This window comes from Sebastes fasciatus, chromosome 7, assembly GCF_043250625.1.
Source record: "Sebastes fasciatus isolate fSebFas1 chromosome 7, fSebFas1.pri, whole genome shotgun sequence".
NCBI classification, from domain to species: Eukaryota; Metazoa; Chordata; class Actinopteri; order Perciformes; family Sebastidae; genus Sebastes; species Sebastes fasciatus.
This window is the reverse complement of record NC_133801.1, coordinates 13,818,793-13,835,676: the sequence shown is the minus strand read 5'-3', so window position 1 is coordinate 13,835,676 and position 16,884 is coordinate 13,818,793. Positions and strand designations below refer to the sequence as shown.

Genomic DNA, 16,884 nt, shown 5'->3' with positions numbered 1-16,884 from the left:
TGGATGTTTTATTTTATCATAACATGGGTTTTTTTCAGTGATTTCTGTATATTTTCTAGGGAGTTGGAATATACTGAATACTTAGGGATTTGTGTAGCTTATATAGAGCACCTACAGTTCTGGGATGTACCTTAATACAACTTGACATGAACACAAGACAGTATTTCCTGTGAGACTATTTTTTTAGCTGGCTATATTAACGTTAAACGCTTAAGATTTAGGATATTGTTTTGCTAAATCATTATTGATCTGCCTTTCTCATATGTTCATGGTTAGAGTGTGTGAATGGCCGATATGGGCGGGGATGTGCCCAGCAGTGCCAGTGTCAGAGTGGAGCCCTCTGCGACCATGTGAGTGGAGCCTGCACCTGTTCACCTGGATACGCTGGCACTTACTGCGAAAAAAGTAAGATTTCTTTTGTTTCTGATTAGTGACTATACTATTCCTGATGTTATGGTTTGCGACAAAAGTGAAGCTATACAGATTTTTCGGTTATTTTTGGAGTCATTTCAAGGGGAGACACTACAGGTGAATAGGGTAAAAAAAAAAATTACTAATAGATATCGCCTTGAAACAGGGGACAGTTGATTACTTACATTAAGTAGAGAGTAACATGGGAGTCGGCAAATATGCTGCTTTATGCAAATGTATGTATATCTTTATTATTGGAACTCAATTAACAACACAAAACAATGACAAATATTGTCCAGAAACCCTCACAGGTACTGCATTTAGCATAAAAAAATATGCTCAAATCATAACATGGCAAACTGCAGCCCAACAGGCAACAACAGCTGTCAGTGTGTCAGTGTGTATAGTCAGTATAAGTTTTCTGAAAATGTATGTTTAGATATGCAAATGAGGCATTATCTTATCAGATATGTGCTAATTTGCATACATTTCCAGAACAGAAATCTGAACATTGGATAAAGCCAGGTTAGTGCTACTGAATTGGAGATTTCTGGCTCAGAGTATGAGAAAAACCTAATTTTGAGAAAACGGCTTTTAAAGATATGAATTGTAAAATTCCATACATTTTGCAAGACACTACAGATGAATAGGGTAAACATGTAACTAATAGATATCTCCATGAAACTTTCCCAGTTCAGAAGTTTTCTGAAATTGTAAGTATAAAATGATGCATTATCTAATGGTTGCATTTGGTGAATTTATAAGAAATCTACAGATACAAATAGAGTAAATAATCACCTAAATGTGTACTTTGGATGTTTTCTTTCCATTAGTCTGAAAGAAGACATGTTATGGAAGCAAAACAGCACAAAATCTCAAAATTGACCAGTGCAAGAAAAACAATGTTTTTGCCTGGGGGTCTCGCGTTAATCGATCTTTTACATCACAAACATAAATGGTTGAGACTTGAAAGATTGATTTAAGGTCAACTTGATTCTTTTTATTTAATTCATATGAACGAAAAGGTTAACATTAGTGTACATGAGGGTATTTACCTGTACACCTTTAACTAAAATGCTGCATTTTGGTCCCTTCCACAAGCATAATCAGAATCAGATTTATTTGCTAAGTATGTGTGCACATACAGGGAATACAGGATTCAGTTTTTTAGCATCTCTCTCAATGTACTACACAGAAATAGAAATAACAGCTAGGGAGAAGGGCAACAAAGCTGGACAATAAAGGTAAAGAATAGACAGGACGGTTATGTACACAAGTACTGAAAAAATAGGTGTATATATAAATATATAAAAACATCTATGACCAACAATAAAATAAGAAATAAAATGTCTATATGAAAGTCAAGTGTTCTCTAAGTTGTAAACAATACAACTAGCGCAAATAAATAAATACTGAATGGATATACATGGACTGGATTATTATGTAAAGATGACTATATACTGTACGTACAGCATGTAGGATTTATATTGACAGTGACAGATGATATGATAAAACCTCAGGAAAATACAGTGTTGCTTATTTTCATTCTTAAAACTAAGGACACTCCTCTCCATTACAGGTGACATTACCAATCTTAATACACTAGAGGGCGCTGCAGGACATTCTTCTGAGTATTTTTATGTCTTCCACAGTTTGAGTGAATCATCACACAGATTTAATAAATCATCAGATTGTCCATGTAATGTCAGAAGCAAAGCCATTTTAAAACCACACAAATCCCATGATTTGTATTCGTCATTCTGGGGTTAGTTGGACTGTATTTCACAGGCTCTTCAAGCGTCATGACATAGCAAAACCTTCATATAACTACTATTCTTCTCATCATACTTTTACTAAAAACTGCAAGACATACCAACAGTCCAAGAGTCTTAACAATGTAATAGATTTGTTCTTGATTATAGTCTTTTGACTTGAAGTGGCCTCATGTTATTACAAAGTGTAAGATTTAGTGTAAGCGTACTACCAGGCCCAGAAAGTCATACCACCTCCGTAGCACGCGGGGCATCGTAAATCATGGCCGTGTCACACTAGAACGGAGCTTCACATCCCTAGTCATAACAGTCTAATGGCCTCAGACGCAGACGTCACTCTGATTGGACGTCGCATGTGGAAATAAGGCTATCGGTCTGACCAGAATCTGTTTTCTGAAGACCTTTTCTCCTCAAACAGAGGTGTCCAGTTTCTCAGTCTTCTGCTGGGCCTCTTCCTTCAGGAGAAGTCAGGAAGAGGCCTGTGCTGTGAGAAGGACCAGATCTCTCTCAGTTCATCTGTTTCACAGAATTAAAACGGAAAGAGGTGACTTTCCTTTTCAGTGTTTGATTCTAGGTGGGCGATTTTCCTAATGTTATTCAACTGCAAGACTCAGAGGGCTTGTTACTATGGCAAAATGCATAGTTTCATTGAGCATTCTTGTGGTTGATGCTAAACATTTCAGTCGAGTTCTGTCGGAGGAAACAAGCTATTGTGCTGACATGGGTCCTGCACACCAGACCACTTCTTCAATTAACGTGGATCGTGCTGCGTTTTCTACTCTGCAGCTTTGATGTCTACATCAAAATAGTTAATTCGGTCGCAGTAAAAAAGAACTCTGGCATTGAACATCCGCGTTATTGTCTAAGGAAAAGGGATTGTTTTGTTGTTGTTGACCTCTTTCAGTGTATAGACCCTGAATGGCACCAGGAAGTTCTATTCTACGTTCCCTCTATCCGCTCTATTTCTGTGGTCTGCTCTCCCCGGCTGTGTGGTCCCTGGACCTGCTTTATGGGCTGACAGCAGTGGCTCTTACACAACCAGGGATCTGGAAATAATCCGCCCTGTCTTAAAGAGCTCATTTAGTCTGGAGATGGAGTCTTTCAGCGATGGCACATTGTGTGTGGACCGAATCCTCTGGGCCTACCCATAAACAAAGACTCAAAGGGAAGAGTCCTCACTTACAAACACTTGCAGACACTGTCCTAATATCAGATGACAGATTGCTGCTCTGCGGTTAATATGGAAACCAGTCGCCCCCTGCTGGCATAAACAAATAATAAACTTTGCCATTCAGAGGTGTCGGTATATCCCCTGAAGATTTACTGTAGAGCTGTGTGCTGCAGTAAACTTTGTGTGCTGCATTTGAAAAGGAAGGAAAGAGTTTTAACATGTTGAGGTGATTACTGCGCCTGGCATAAAGGCATCATTAAAAGGGAACATCACTCATCTGAGATGTATATTTTTGAACATCACAGATGCGTTGAGCCCCTGTGTCATCAGCAAATAAATGATGTCTCAAAGAAACATTCCTGCAACATTTGCCCTCAGGACAGAAAGATGTTACCATGGTGTCAGCAATTGCTATCATAATAATAAACAACAGACAATTAACGATTTTGCTACAGTACTACCACAGACCTAATGTACAGCTGGGCTAAAATGACAGCATCCTCAGTGGGCTGGCTTTAATAACATCGCAGCCTAACCACTACAGAGGCAGGCGAAGACGTCATGCTGTCAGCGTGGGAACACAGCGATGGCCATGCCAGAAAACTGCTGAGCAGGAAGGATACTTTTCCCAATTTGAGGCCTTCAGGGAGAAAAAGGAGGAGTGGACAGCATCATCAATTGGAGCAGGAGTAGGAGGGTATGATGCATAAACCGTAGGGAAACACCCCGCGTACTGTGGCATTTAGAAGACATAAAACCCACCAAGTTGCACATTTCTGTTGCACTCCCCAATTTGTGGCTTCCTTTGGTAACATGGTCCACTGCTTTCCTTATAGATAGAAGGGGTAGTATATAAATGAAATGAAAAACTGCTGGCTGCTGAGATAATTGGGACAGACTCGACCCAGACCCTCACCAGATTTTCTCACATATTACTGCGACAGAAAACAGAAGAGAGAAATGTCCGCAACGGCTGTCAATCACTCAAAATTTGGCAGCGCAAAGAGCAGCGTCCCCCTGCAAATAAAAACCAGAATGGAAGAGCTTTTTGTATTGCAAAATAGAACTATTATGCTTGAGTTGGGATGTGATCTCTCTTCAGTGACAAATTGAGCGATCAAAAATAGGCTGTGAATAAACAGAGTCATTCTTTCCTGCACTGGTGAAGTCATGCTTACAGACAATATTTACATCCCAGTAGTGGAAAGGCTCATTCATCCCACTGCCTCTGGCTAGCTTCTTGTCGATGGGAGGCACTATGTTTACCAAACTCTCTGAGTGTCAATTGACTCTACACACACTTAAACAAGCTCTCTGGCTCTCCTTGAGAATGGGAAACAGACTCTCCAGACACTGGCATCTCCTCGCATCAGCAGTGATACTGCAGGTATGTAGGGGGGGCACAGTAACCTGGCTTTGTTTTGCCATGTATTGGTGCGGCCTGTTGACTCAGCAGGTGCTCTAATTACCAGCTCTCTGTGCCCCCTCTACCTCTGAAATGGAACGGCCTCCGAGCCGCCGTCGACTTTGATGTGGCCCAGATCCACCGCACATGTGGGACATGAGCTCACTTAACGAACGCAGACGCTCTGCAAATGAACAGCCGCAGCGTGGTACTGCAATTTGATATTGGTATTTTCAGTAGGTGGTAAGACAGAGAGGGAAAGTAGGCGGAGAAGAGAGCGAGAGATGGGGAAGGGTAGAGAGAGAACTAAAAAAAAGTAAAAAGAAAAGTTGGCATCTAAGTCTTTTCCTCTCCTCTTCTGTGAAGCTGCCAGTTCTAACCAGTCGGATGTTTTATCTTGGCCCACAGTGTGCCCGGACGGCTTTTACGGTCTTGACTGTGGCCAGATGTGCGAGTGCAGGAACGGTGCCCGCTGCCACCACATCACAGGAGCCTGCCTATGCACCGCCGGCTGGGCAGGACCACACTGCATTCTGGGTAATGGAAGCCACATCATTAAAACGGGGTGTGAGGGAGGCCCTCACTGCAGCCCATCACGACATCCCCTCCTTAAACACAACTACGATGTGTTTGTGAACAATTATCTCTATAATGAGACATTGCCAATGACTTTTTTTAGGGATGGGTAAAGGGCGGAGAAAGGAGGGACTAGAGTGCCCTCTGGCACACAGGGTTTATTTGAGGTCTATTCTGGATAAATGCACCCACGTGTTTATAGCGATCACCATTAGGAAAGAGAGAACACAACTCGGAAGACTCTTTAGTAGCTAACCAATCAGTGTTCTCATGCTAAGGTTTCATGCCGTTGTTTTAATGAATCCAATGAAATGCCCACTAAAGTTCTTAGTCTGTCATTCTGCAGTCCTATTCAAGACTTTCCTCTTCCCACAGCCATTTTGTGGTACTAACTACTACAGCCAGAGTCAGCAGAAAGCCACTAGCATGACTTAATGACGCATCTCTGTCATTAGTGCATTTTCCTCTTTCTTAGACTCCAAATCTTGGATGTTGATCATTAAAGGACCAGTGTGTAACATTTCTTCTATTAGCAGAAATAGAATATAATAATAATAATAACTATGCTTTCATTAGTGTATAATCACCTGAAACTATGAATCGGTGTGTTTTCGTTAGCTTAGAATGAGCCCTTCATATCTTAATAGAGAGCAGGTCCTCTTCACGGAGTCCACCTTGATGCTCCGCCATGTTTCTACAGTAGCCCGGAACAGACAAACCAACACTACCTATAGAGAGAGCCTTTAGTGTTTTTACGCTACCTGAAGGCCATGGTAGTAATGTGAGCGGCAGAGTGCCAAACTGTGGTACTGCCAGCCGCCATCTGACTTCCATTGCTCCTAAAGTAGTGTTATTATGGTAAGGATGGCCTCTAAGTGAGGTGAATGGCATTACCACGGTTTTGCACTTGGCGGCTCACGATACCGCAGCCTTGGAAAGGGAGGGGTGAGCGGAGCTGTACTCAGTTGGTTGCAATCTGCAACCACACCACTAGATGCCTCCAAATCCTACACACTGTACCTTTAAGGAGAAGTTTACAGTATGTGTGCTTAAAATGTCTCAAAATGTCTTTAAGCTCTTTAGTCTCATGCATTTGCTGCAAATATAGCTGCATTTTAAATCAACACTGAATGTGTTCTGTGTGGTTTGTGTGGATAGAATGCCCAGAGGGTCATTTTGGGGAGCAGTGCAGTCAGACCTGTGAGTGTCAGAACGGAGCCAGGTGTGACCACGTCACCGGGAGATGCAGCTGTGCAGCCGGGTGGACTGGAGTCAGCTGCCAACTGCGTGAGTAGCTCATCACTCAAGTAGCTAATCACTCAGCATGAAAAACCATGTCAAAGGTTTTGCTGCTGTTTTTTATAAAAGGGCAATACCAGTGGGTTTGCATGTTTTAGCTCATGTACTATAAATTGCTTATACATCACAGCTAATGTGTTTTGGAAAGTTGAATGTATTGTGTTTGCTGTTTTAGGCATCAAGTGGTTTCCATTCATTTTCATGGAATATGAAAATCAATTAGTAGACTCTTAAAACTCAATTGACAAAGTTGTTGCAGACTTGATGATGCGTGATGAAAGTTAGAAATACCCTCCTGGTTTCTTGTGTAGGTATAAACATATGCACATAAAAATCGCAAAAAACGCACCCCTCAGTCAAGATATTGATGATAATTGCAGATACAGGTTTACTTATATACATATGTGAAGTGGACAGTGTGTGGGCTGCTCCCTTTTAACTGTCAATATTAAGTGTCTTGTGTGCAAACCCATACCCTAAACCATAATGATAAGTGATTATCCTAATAGACCATTGGGTACTGAGCAGAGGTGGAAAAAGTACTAGAATATTATACATAAGTAAAATTACTGTTACTTTAAACACATTTTAGTCAAATAAAAGTACTTGTGTAAAAAAAAAATGAACTTAAGAAAAAGTAAAAAGTTGGTCAGTTAAAATGTACCCTGTGTAAATGCTACTGCATTATATTTTTTAAAAACTACTGTTGAATTAAAGAAAATCTCTAGGCTACAAAATATACTGCATTAAATGTTAACTTATACACAAGTGGAACAGCGTCCCCAACAAACCCCCAAGTAACACTCTGCAGTCTGTGCATACAACTGATTATCAATTAAAAATATGCAACTGTCTTCCTCAGTGTAGCCTCACAAGAATATTAACCAAAAAAGTGACAAAACTCAGATAATTGAACAAAAATTATCGACAATAAATAAAACAAGCTATGGATGCCACGGTACCTGACACTTTTTTTAGAATCAACAGTAGAATAAAACATTACCAAAGCAGACGACATGGACATGTGAACAATATATGCAGCTACTAACACATATATTACAGCAAAGGAGAGTGCACAGTTTTTACACGCAGTGAAACGCGCACATGCAACTACGTTGCTAGGCAACTAAGTGGTTGTTGTACTCACCTGTCTGAACGGCACCGCAAAGTCCTCCATCCGCTCCTGGTTCAACTTCTCCACTCGTTCCTTCTCAAAGCATAACCAGTCTTCTCGACCTCTCTATCCCAGTACAACCAGTCCACTCGACCTCTCTGGTCCCACTGCTTTCCTGAAATTCAAAACATTTTGAGCTGAATGAGGCTCCACAGTCACATCATGGATTAATAGTCTCAAACAGCAGAAAGTCTTCACACAACTCACTGAAGGTAGAAGTTCCTCAATGAACGTAGCAATCACCGCTGTTAGCATTTAGCATGTTAGCCACACCAAGCCTACCCTTACTGTTCAGGTCACGAACATCGTGGGTGTGTCACTTGCAGTAAATCAGTCAATAGTTAAGATAGATGCAACATATAATATTAGTATTTTTATTACTACTAAACTTTTCTGTACTTGTCTGCATTATTTTCTTAAATGTAAAACCCATTCATGTCATTAAATCTCTAAACTGTACTGTGTTATCTGTGTGTGAGTTCAGCCTGTCCTGCAGGACAATATGGGGAACACTGTTCTGGTCAGTGTCTGTGTCGAAACGGAGGCTCTTGTGATGGCATGACTGGCCAGTGCTCCTGCCCGCCCGGCTGGACTGGAGCTGCCTGTGAGTTAGGTGAGTCCTACAGTACTACGTATTACTTTTAGTAAAACTATTTAAACCCTTTAACATTTCTGAAATAAATAATTTCTTGAATGAAACTTCCATCTGAGGTTTCCTCTTTCCCTGTATCCTAGAGTGTGAGGAAGGACGTTACGGAGAGAACTGCAGCCAGGCCTGCAGCTGTAAGAATGGAGGGAGATGTGACAGAGTGACAGGAAGATGTGCGTGTCTGCCTGGTTGGATAGGAGAGCTCTGTCATTCAGGTGACTTCACATCAGCACCGTTGCATTAAAGCATATTAGTTCTTCTTTGTTAGTTTTTGATTGCCATAGTACACACAGTATTATCTGTTTTTCGCCCGTCCCATTGAGATGTATAACCAACCTGCCATCCAGCATTTTCCATCTGTGCTGCAAATTGCTAACATTTCTGTGTAGCAGCAGCAAAAAGTGAAGGTTTACTTATTCCTGGAATCATAAAACTTGCTGTGTCAAAACAATTTGTGCAATAAGCCATGGGTAAATAAGCATTAAAGTGAATATTTCAAAAAGTGTTGTTCTCAGACTCTAATGGTGTTTGCTTAACGCGAAGGTTTGTGTGTTTTGTCTGAAGCCTGTTCTAAGGGATTCTTTGGAGAAGGCTGCGAGCAGAGGTGCGACTGTGTCCATAGTTCGAGTTGCCACCATGTGACGGGCCGCTGTGAGTGCGAGCCAGGCTGGAGGGGAGCCAGGTGCGACAAACGTAAGTGTGTATAGGACAGAGGAAATTGCACCGGAATGAAAGTGGCAATAGAAGAGAAGTGCTGAACGTGAGAGTAAAACTGACTGATGTGTACCTGCATGTGTATGCCGACTCCCAGCATGCCTTCCGGGGTCCTACGGTGCTTCCTGTTCCCAACGGTGTCAGTGCCAGGCTGGGGCGTCGTGTCACCACGAGACGGGGAGTTGTGGGTGCCCAGCTGGACTTGCGGGGCCTGGCTGCGAGAAACGTAAGATTGAAAAGACAATCTATCTTATACATCTTTATTTTGATTTGCTCAATTGTAAAACTCAATTCTTAACATCTTTGTAAATGTAGCATCTCACAATTATCCCTAATGTATAACTGTTATTGAGAAAGCCTTGGCACATGGCTAATATCACTGTCATGCATTTAAAACCATTTGGCTGACATGTGTGCCTTGTTGATAGAAGCACTGTCACCCTGAAACACACCACTCCCATCAGGAAGGAAAGGCATCACGGGAGTGAAGTGATCACCAAGAATCATTCCGTTAATACTGATTAAAATGTCTTTCTTTCCCCTAGTCCTCCTGGGAAAGATTACCATTTATTCCATTCCAGGAAATGCACTCTACACCGGCACTAAACCCTCACTGTCACAGGACTTTATGCTAATGTTTCATTATTTAAACCATACCATTTAGGACTGTATACGAGCAGCTTCCCTACTCACCACTCCATCTACCGCCCCCCCTCGCCACCTCAGCTCCCTTCCTCTCCTCACACACTCCCCAGACATCTGATAAATGTTACACACCAGTTGCCAAGTAAAACAGAAGGCATTGTTTTTGTCTCCTCGGTGGCGGATAAGGGCCTTTGGAAGGCAGACATGCATAATGACAGCGCCGTAATTGCCTCTTTAGTCTGGAGTCCTTTCTTATCTGTCCCCCACGCTGCCTGCTGCTGCCTGACTGAGTAGCTGAGTATTGCGGTCTCACCCAAAAACACGTTCGGTTCACAGATTCATCTTGTTGGCTATGACTGATTGTCTGTGGACTCCATTCATTATTGTGATAAGTGTACATGTATGTATGTATGCAGAAAGGGTGTGTGAAAGAATGTCTTTCTGCGTCCATCGGGGTTTGGACACCAGGGAAAGTTGTTGGGAGTTTTGGTTTTGTTGCCAGTCAATACTGAATGTCACAGTATGTTCACAGATTAATCTGAGGAAGGAAAGCAAAATAGCAAACTGTCTTTGTTCCCACAAACTGCTGTAACTGTTATCTATATTTGTTTTTCCAAGAAAAAAGCCACAAATCAAGTACGCTTAGGGCACTCAAAGGGCTGGCAGCGGCCCTGGCGCACCGCTCGAAATTGCCACCAAGCGCTGCGCTCAAAGTTAAAATTATTTCAACTTTGACCTTGCCTCTGGCCTGTCAAAGTGCAACCAATGAGACGTATGACGTATACCTGCGCTGCGATTTTCCTCGTAGCCTGTCCTCCTGGGATGTTCGGCCAAAACTGCAGCCAGCTGTGCCGATGTTCAGGGGATCAGGAGCAGTGCCATCCTGTGACGGGGAAATGTAGCTGCTTACCTGGTTACTACGGGGCACGCTGCGAGCTACGTAAGTACATTAATCATTTTCTGTCAATGTGGAATAATATGAGGCATGCACTAATATGCCTTTAGTTAAGCAGGCAGTTGGGTGGGAGAAATGTGGTAGCAGGTACATATCTGATCCAAAATGTACATTTCTATTGAAGTCAAAGTCAATTAATGATTAATTGTAAAATGTTCATATTTTTAGATATAATTTCTTTCTAACCTTTTACTCTAACAAGTAAAATAACCTAAAATCTCAGTCAATCAACATAACAACAATGACCTTGTCCCCCATTTTTTTTCATTCTCATCACTATGGTTTGTCTCCAGGATGTCGAGCAGGGACTTTTGGGCCAAATTGCAAGTCCAGATGCAGCTGCATCAATGGTGGTCGCTGTGATTTCAGGACTGGGACTTGCTACTGTCCCCCTGGCTTCATTGGAGCTGACTGCAGCTCAAGTGAGTCAAGAAACCTTGCACCTGTTTGTACTTCAGAATGAAAAAGAGTCTTTCTGCACCCTTTTATTATCATTATTGGGAGTTGAATGAAGACTTGTTTATTCCCGCAGGCTGTCCGAGTGGGTACTATGGGAAGGACTGTGCTAAGCTGTGCTCCTGTGGGGAAGGAGGCCGGTGTCACTCAGTAACTGGGAGGTGCATCTGTGCCCCTGGTAGGATGGGACAGTCCTGCCATCAAGGTAACATTAAACTGATGTCTTGGCTTGTTTATTTTGATTAGCTATGACACACCAGTGCTTGTTGTTTATGATATCACTCAACATTTTAAAGTTTACTTGGTGCATGTTATGGGAGTGTGAATAATTTGATCAAAATCTAATACATATGCAATGTATTTACAGTAGGTAAGATGTGCAGTAGTGATACTTCGTATAAATCACATGTTTAATCGTGATATGATATATTGATTCTTTGGACAACTATACGATATTTGTTGATGTCACAAAGTCCGCCACGATACGATTTCGATTTGATTCAATTCAAGGGCCTACGATCAATATGAGACGATATCATATGCCCATTTAACACAATCAGTTACATTTATATCAACTCACAAAATATGATTTGACAATTTTATTACTGGGCTTTGTAGGAAGGAGGTGTGCTCGGTCGGAAATGGTGATACAGGCGTACCATGGGAGTTTCAAAATAAAAGTGTATCTTAAAGATGACGATACGTATCAATGTCTTCACTTTGCATCAATAATATTGGATCGTTGCTCGATGATCGATGTATCGTTACACCCCTAGTAAAGATGGGTATTAGCAAATGAGTCAAAAAGTAAAACAAAAACACTATTAACAATAAATGCAAAGTATTCACCTTGGTTTTATGGATTTTACGTCTGTTTAAGACTGAAATTGTTTTGAGGCAAGAAATCACTATCTACTAAATTATCAGAGGCAAAACTTTGAGTAAAACGTATCACAGATATCAAACATGGTTTTATCTTTTATCCCTCCCTTGAGTACACAAAGAGTCACCACTGAGATTGACATGCATCAGTGGGAACCACTGGCTCTAATGAGTTCTTCAGAAATAGGAGGCCTAACTGGAAAGTGAGAAACAACCACTAAAATAAGGGCTCATTTTTCAACATTTTCCCTGTATATTTAAGTAACAAATTCTCCATTTCCTCTGTGTGAGGCCTCTGATGATCACAGGGCTGTTTTCTCGGGAAACAGAGGCAGAGTTTGGCTTTCTTAATCGCTCCCTTTATCAGCAATTCAGCTGGATTGCGAGCGGGGATTTCCATCACTGCCTGCGCTAAATGCTCTCCTCTTTAGCCTCCTGCATGTTCTTGGACATACCACCTCTTAAGTTCCTCTTGTTGAATGTTTACAGAAACCTATAAGTAGCTCGTTCTCCGTGTTCCGTGTCGCTGGATTTGGCAAGGAAGCAAATAAATAAACAGGAAAATCAAAGACAGCTTGCTTATTGTTTTCCCAATCTAAATTACCCAGAGAAACATGATTATTCTTTTATATCAGTGCCAAATTAGGCTACTTTGCCATCTCTTTAATGAACTGTTGCTTAAATAAACATGAATGTGGTTAGTGCAATCTCGTATATGTGCGTGTGTGTGTGTGAAAGAGACAGAAGACTAGTGTGGTGTCTGTGTGTTAGACCCGTTGGTGTGATAGCGGTGTACATATGGACCTGCAGGTCTTTTTTGTCCTGATATTCTCTATATGTTTCTTTAGCGTGTCCTAGGGGACGCTACGGCCTGCAGTGCAGAAACACATGCAGCTGTCAGAACAGGGGTCTGTGTGACCCCGTCGACGGGTCTTGCAAGTGTGGACTAGGCTGGACCGGACCCGGCTGTGACACTGGTACAATTTAGCAGGCAATAGACACAACAGAAAATAATCTGAACTCAACAAATCCTTATTCTGTTCATGGGAGATTGAAAACTTAAAAGACAACAAAACTGGTAAAGAAAACTCACAGAAAACCCTTCAGTGACTACGTTTACAGCCAGCTCTATGCGTTGTACACAAACCAACTAGCAGACAGTTTGCAGAGATGCATGCCTGAAAGAAAAGCCCACATTTCGGGTTGGAAGGAGAAACACATCTACTTTTAAACATTATTAAAGACTTGGATATCAATATGTTTTTGAATATGCACAAATATCGCAACGCCGACCCTTTAAAGAAGGTGGTTGAAGGAATGAATGTGTCCGCCACCGGTTACGTTAATCGGAGTATGCATGGCTGCATGTAAACAGGAATATTAGTGGATATTCATTTTCATTAGCCATATAAACAGCTTAGTAGGAATATCGTCTTTTTAATAATAAGGGTAAAAAACTGAATATTTTGTGCATGTAAACTTAGTCATAATCCACTTACATTTTTTTTAAACTCAAAACTTACACCCCCTCTCATTTTTCTTCTCTTTTATGTTATATCTATAATCAAATTTTTTTTTTTATAGCTGGTAATAATAGGCAATCAGACAATATGACTCTCCGTTATACTGTAGTAGTTTGTGTTATTGATCGTATGTCAGTTTTATTCAAAGTTTCAATTTATGGACTATATTCACAATATATTCTTATAAAATTTCTGCTGAATCATGTTTATTGTAATCACATTTTTTCATAAATATACAGCTAAATTAAAATATTTAACTTAGGTTGTGTGTGTGTGTGTGTGTGTGTGTGTGTGCAGCCTGTTCACAGGGAAGATATGGGCTTGATTGCGCACAAGACTGTCCATGCCTCAACAATGGGACCTGCGACCGTTTTACTGGCACCTGCAGCTGTACTGCTGGATACTATGGCCACGCCTGCCAACACAGTATGCAAACACTCACCTAAAATACAAAAAGAAACTTGGTGATAAGGTTACCAGTGGCTTCACTGACACTTCTGTAAAATTTGTCCTGGTGAAATGTGTGTCTGTGACTTGAATAATACAACATGACTACATGACCATTTTTAACAATGCGCTGAAACAAGTAACCTAAATTCACTGTCTTGTCTCTCTCTCAGGATGCCCATCTGGATTCTTTGGAGTGAACTGTGCTCATATGTGTGACTGTAAAGTGGGGCTTACATGTGACCATGTGACAGGCCAATGTGTGTGTCCGCCAGGCTACTATGGACCACAATGCCAAAGACGTGAGTATATATGACTATCAAATGGGTAAAAACTACATGTTAAAAGGGGACATGTCATGAAAAACTCACTTTTTCAGTGCTGTTGCACAAACTGTAAAATGATAGTGCTTGCGTACATACATTTGGATATCTGGAGGGCCTACAAACTGTGAAATAAGACGACCCAGTCATTTTTTGTGGGCTGCCTAGATAAGAAAACAGGTGATTCAACAAGCCATTCAGATTTGGCTCCCCTTCCTATATGACATGCAGGCTCATTAGAATAAATCGCCCACGGTGGCAAACTACTTTTGCAAAGGTGCACCATATTTTTCTCGCAAGCCAATCAGAGCAGACTGGGCTTTTTCGGGAGGAGGGCTTAAAGAGACAGGCTAAAAGTTGTGTTCTAATAAAAAGACCAACCTCAACACCGGATCTAGACATCACAGTCTTGGGGAAAAAAATACAGATTGTGTCTCAGTTTAAATACCTTGGCATCACTGTTGACTCAAATCTATCTCTCACGTCACACGTAAAAAAAAAAAAAAAGAAATGTTAAGATTCAATCTAGCCAATTTCAAATTCATAAGAAACTTCATGCATGTCACTAATGCAGCCAAAATGTTCCCGAACACAATGATCCTCCCACACATCACATACTGTCTGACAAGTTGGGGACACGTCAATAAAACCAAACTAAAGCTGACAGAACCCCTTTACAAACAAACAAACAATAAAAAACTCTTGACAAGAAGCCACAAGGATACCATCATTGGAATATTTTGAAAAAGCACAACCTGCTAAGCTGGGAAAACATGGTTAAATACAGTAGACTGTGTCTCGTAACAATATGGCTCCTCAACCACTCCGTACTTACATCACATTAAAAACCAGGCCAAACGACTGGTGCAACAACTAGAGGAGATTGTCTCACTCCCGGAAGACAAAGTAGCTTTGGCCAATCTGCTTTCTCTGTCAGAGCCTCCCAGGATTGGAACATCTTACCACAACACATAAGAAACTGTTTCAACTACCATTCCTTCCTTTATCCTTCTCCACAACATTAAGAGCCTAGTTTACTAGAAATTAAAACGTATATGAACACCAGAACAATGAGGTGTTGTTGTCTGTTGTCTTACTTGTCATTATTAGGATTATGGTGACAGATGCAAATTAGCCCCTCTGACTAACTCTGGCATATTTTCATAAATCTCATTAATATGCACTGTCCCTGTCAAATAAAGTAATAAACTAAAAAAAACAGAGTGTTTCAGACCTAGAACATTAAAGCATGTAAATATGTTCTAGTAGAAACCCAAAATACATTTATGAACCTGAAAATGAGCATGATATATCCCCTTTAACATTTTCAGTGGGCTGCCAGAATGGCAAGAAGTGTCAAAAATCATTATATATAATGTAAAGTTAGAGTCCCCTAATAAGATAATATATATCTTATCTTTCAAGCACTTTATAGGCTTTTGAGATACTTACAGTTAAGCCCAGCACCACGAAGACAAAAACACTATTCAGCACACATTCTCACAAGTTTGTGCGCATTAATAAACAACCACCTGGATGACCAGCTGCAATAAGACATGGGCAGATATGAGCATACATGAATAAGAGATTTCCCCCCCCGAAAAATGAGTGTGTTCTGGCCGGCAGACAGACAGGCTAGTAGGTAGGTGGGCAGGCAGGCAACCTGGTTATTTGATGAGAGACAGGTGTTTCCCGACTGCTTAATGCATTCCTGTTACATCCATGTGCCCTCCTGCCTGCTCGCGGGGCTCTCCGCCGCAGTGTGAGCGCCTAAATGGCCACTTCAGTCCCAGCAGGAGATACTATGACTGAGCATTGCAGAGCAGCTGTAAGGCAGCCACAGGCTCCAGAGACAGAGCTGGCTCTTATCTCTGAGTGTGTGTGTGTGTGTGTCTGCATGAGCACTACATGCACTTGTGCATGTGAGTGGATCTGTTTTCTTAACTACATGCACTTGCACTTGTGTGTCTGTTTGGTTTCTAAAGGTCTAAATTTAACTTTGCCAACGTCATCTAGTTTGTTAATTTATCCTTTATGTGACTAGAAGATCAACAGACTGCTAGTTACAGTTAATTCTGATATTTTGTATGTGCACAGGAATTAAGATTAACTGTCAAAACACAAAAGTAAAATTTTAGTGCAGGGCCCTTTTCCTATCTAAAACAGTAAGTTCACCAATGAGCCAGAAGTCTATCCTTCTTAAAGTATATAGGAAAGAGGGCTATATAATTAATGAAGACAGTGAAAGTGTTCATAACTACAGTAATACAACCATACATTTGTTTTCAGCGTGTGAATCTGGCAGGTTTGGATTGAGCTGTGGACAGTCATGTGACTGTGCTGGCGAGGCCCCATGTGACCCATCGACCGGACGGTGCCTCTGTCCCCCAGGAAGGACAGGACAGAGATGTGAAAAAGGTAGATGTCAGCCTTGAAGGAACCACACTTTTATGACTAGCACGACTAACAGAAATGAAAAATA

At 41.3% G+C, this 16,884-nt stretch overlaps 1 protein-coding gene and 1 long non-coding RNA gene across 2 annotated transcripts in view; one reads left to right on the top strand and one right to left on the bottom strand.

Annotated features, from left to right (window-relative positions):
- The window catches only part of LOC141771440 (uncharacterized), a 58,191-nt gene extending 48,808 nt beyond the window's left edge, over window positions 1-9,383 (bottom strand). The window contains exons 1-2 of the long non-coding RNA XR_012594719.1: window positions 9,245-9,383; window positions 7,782-7,923 (exon numbers count right to left, since the gene is read on the bottom strand). This is a non-coding gene — a long non-coding RNA (uncharacterized LOC141771440). The remainder of the gene's footprint in view (window positions 1-7,781; window positions 7,924-9,244) is intronic.
- Window positions 1-16,884, top strand: part of egfem1 (EGF-like and EMI domain containing 1) — a 70,351-nt gene that overhangs the window by 50,155 nt on the left and 3,312 nt on the right. Inside the window, exons 23-36 of the mRNA XM_074641728.1 lie at window positions 277-405; window positions 5,168-5,296; window positions 6,494-6,622; window positions 8,293-8,421; window positions 8,544-8,672; window positions 9,022-9,150; window positions 9,269-9,397; window positions 10,625-10,756; window positions 11,065-11,193; window positions 11,304-11,432; window positions 12,958-13,086; window positions 13,930-14,058; window positions 14,253-14,381; window positions 16,692-16,820. Coding sequence (XP_074497829.1) covers window positions 277-405; window positions 5,168-5,296; window positions 6,494-6,622; window positions 8,293-8,421; window positions 8,544-8,672; window positions 9,022-9,150; window positions 9,269-9,397; window positions 10,625-10,756; window positions 11,065-11,193; window positions 11,304-11,432; window positions 12,958-13,086; window positions 13,930-14,058; window positions 14,253-14,381; window positions 16,692-16,820 — 1,809 coding nt within the window. The remainder of the gene's footprint in view (window positions 1-276; window positions 406-5,167; window positions 5,297-6,493; window positions 6,623-8,292; window positions 8,422-8,543; window positions 8,673-9,021; window positions 9,151-9,268; window positions 9,398-10,624; window positions 10,757-11,064; window positions 11,194-11,303; window positions 11,433-12,957; window positions 13,087-13,929; window positions 14,059-14,252; window positions 14,382-16,691; window positions 16,821-16,884) is intronic.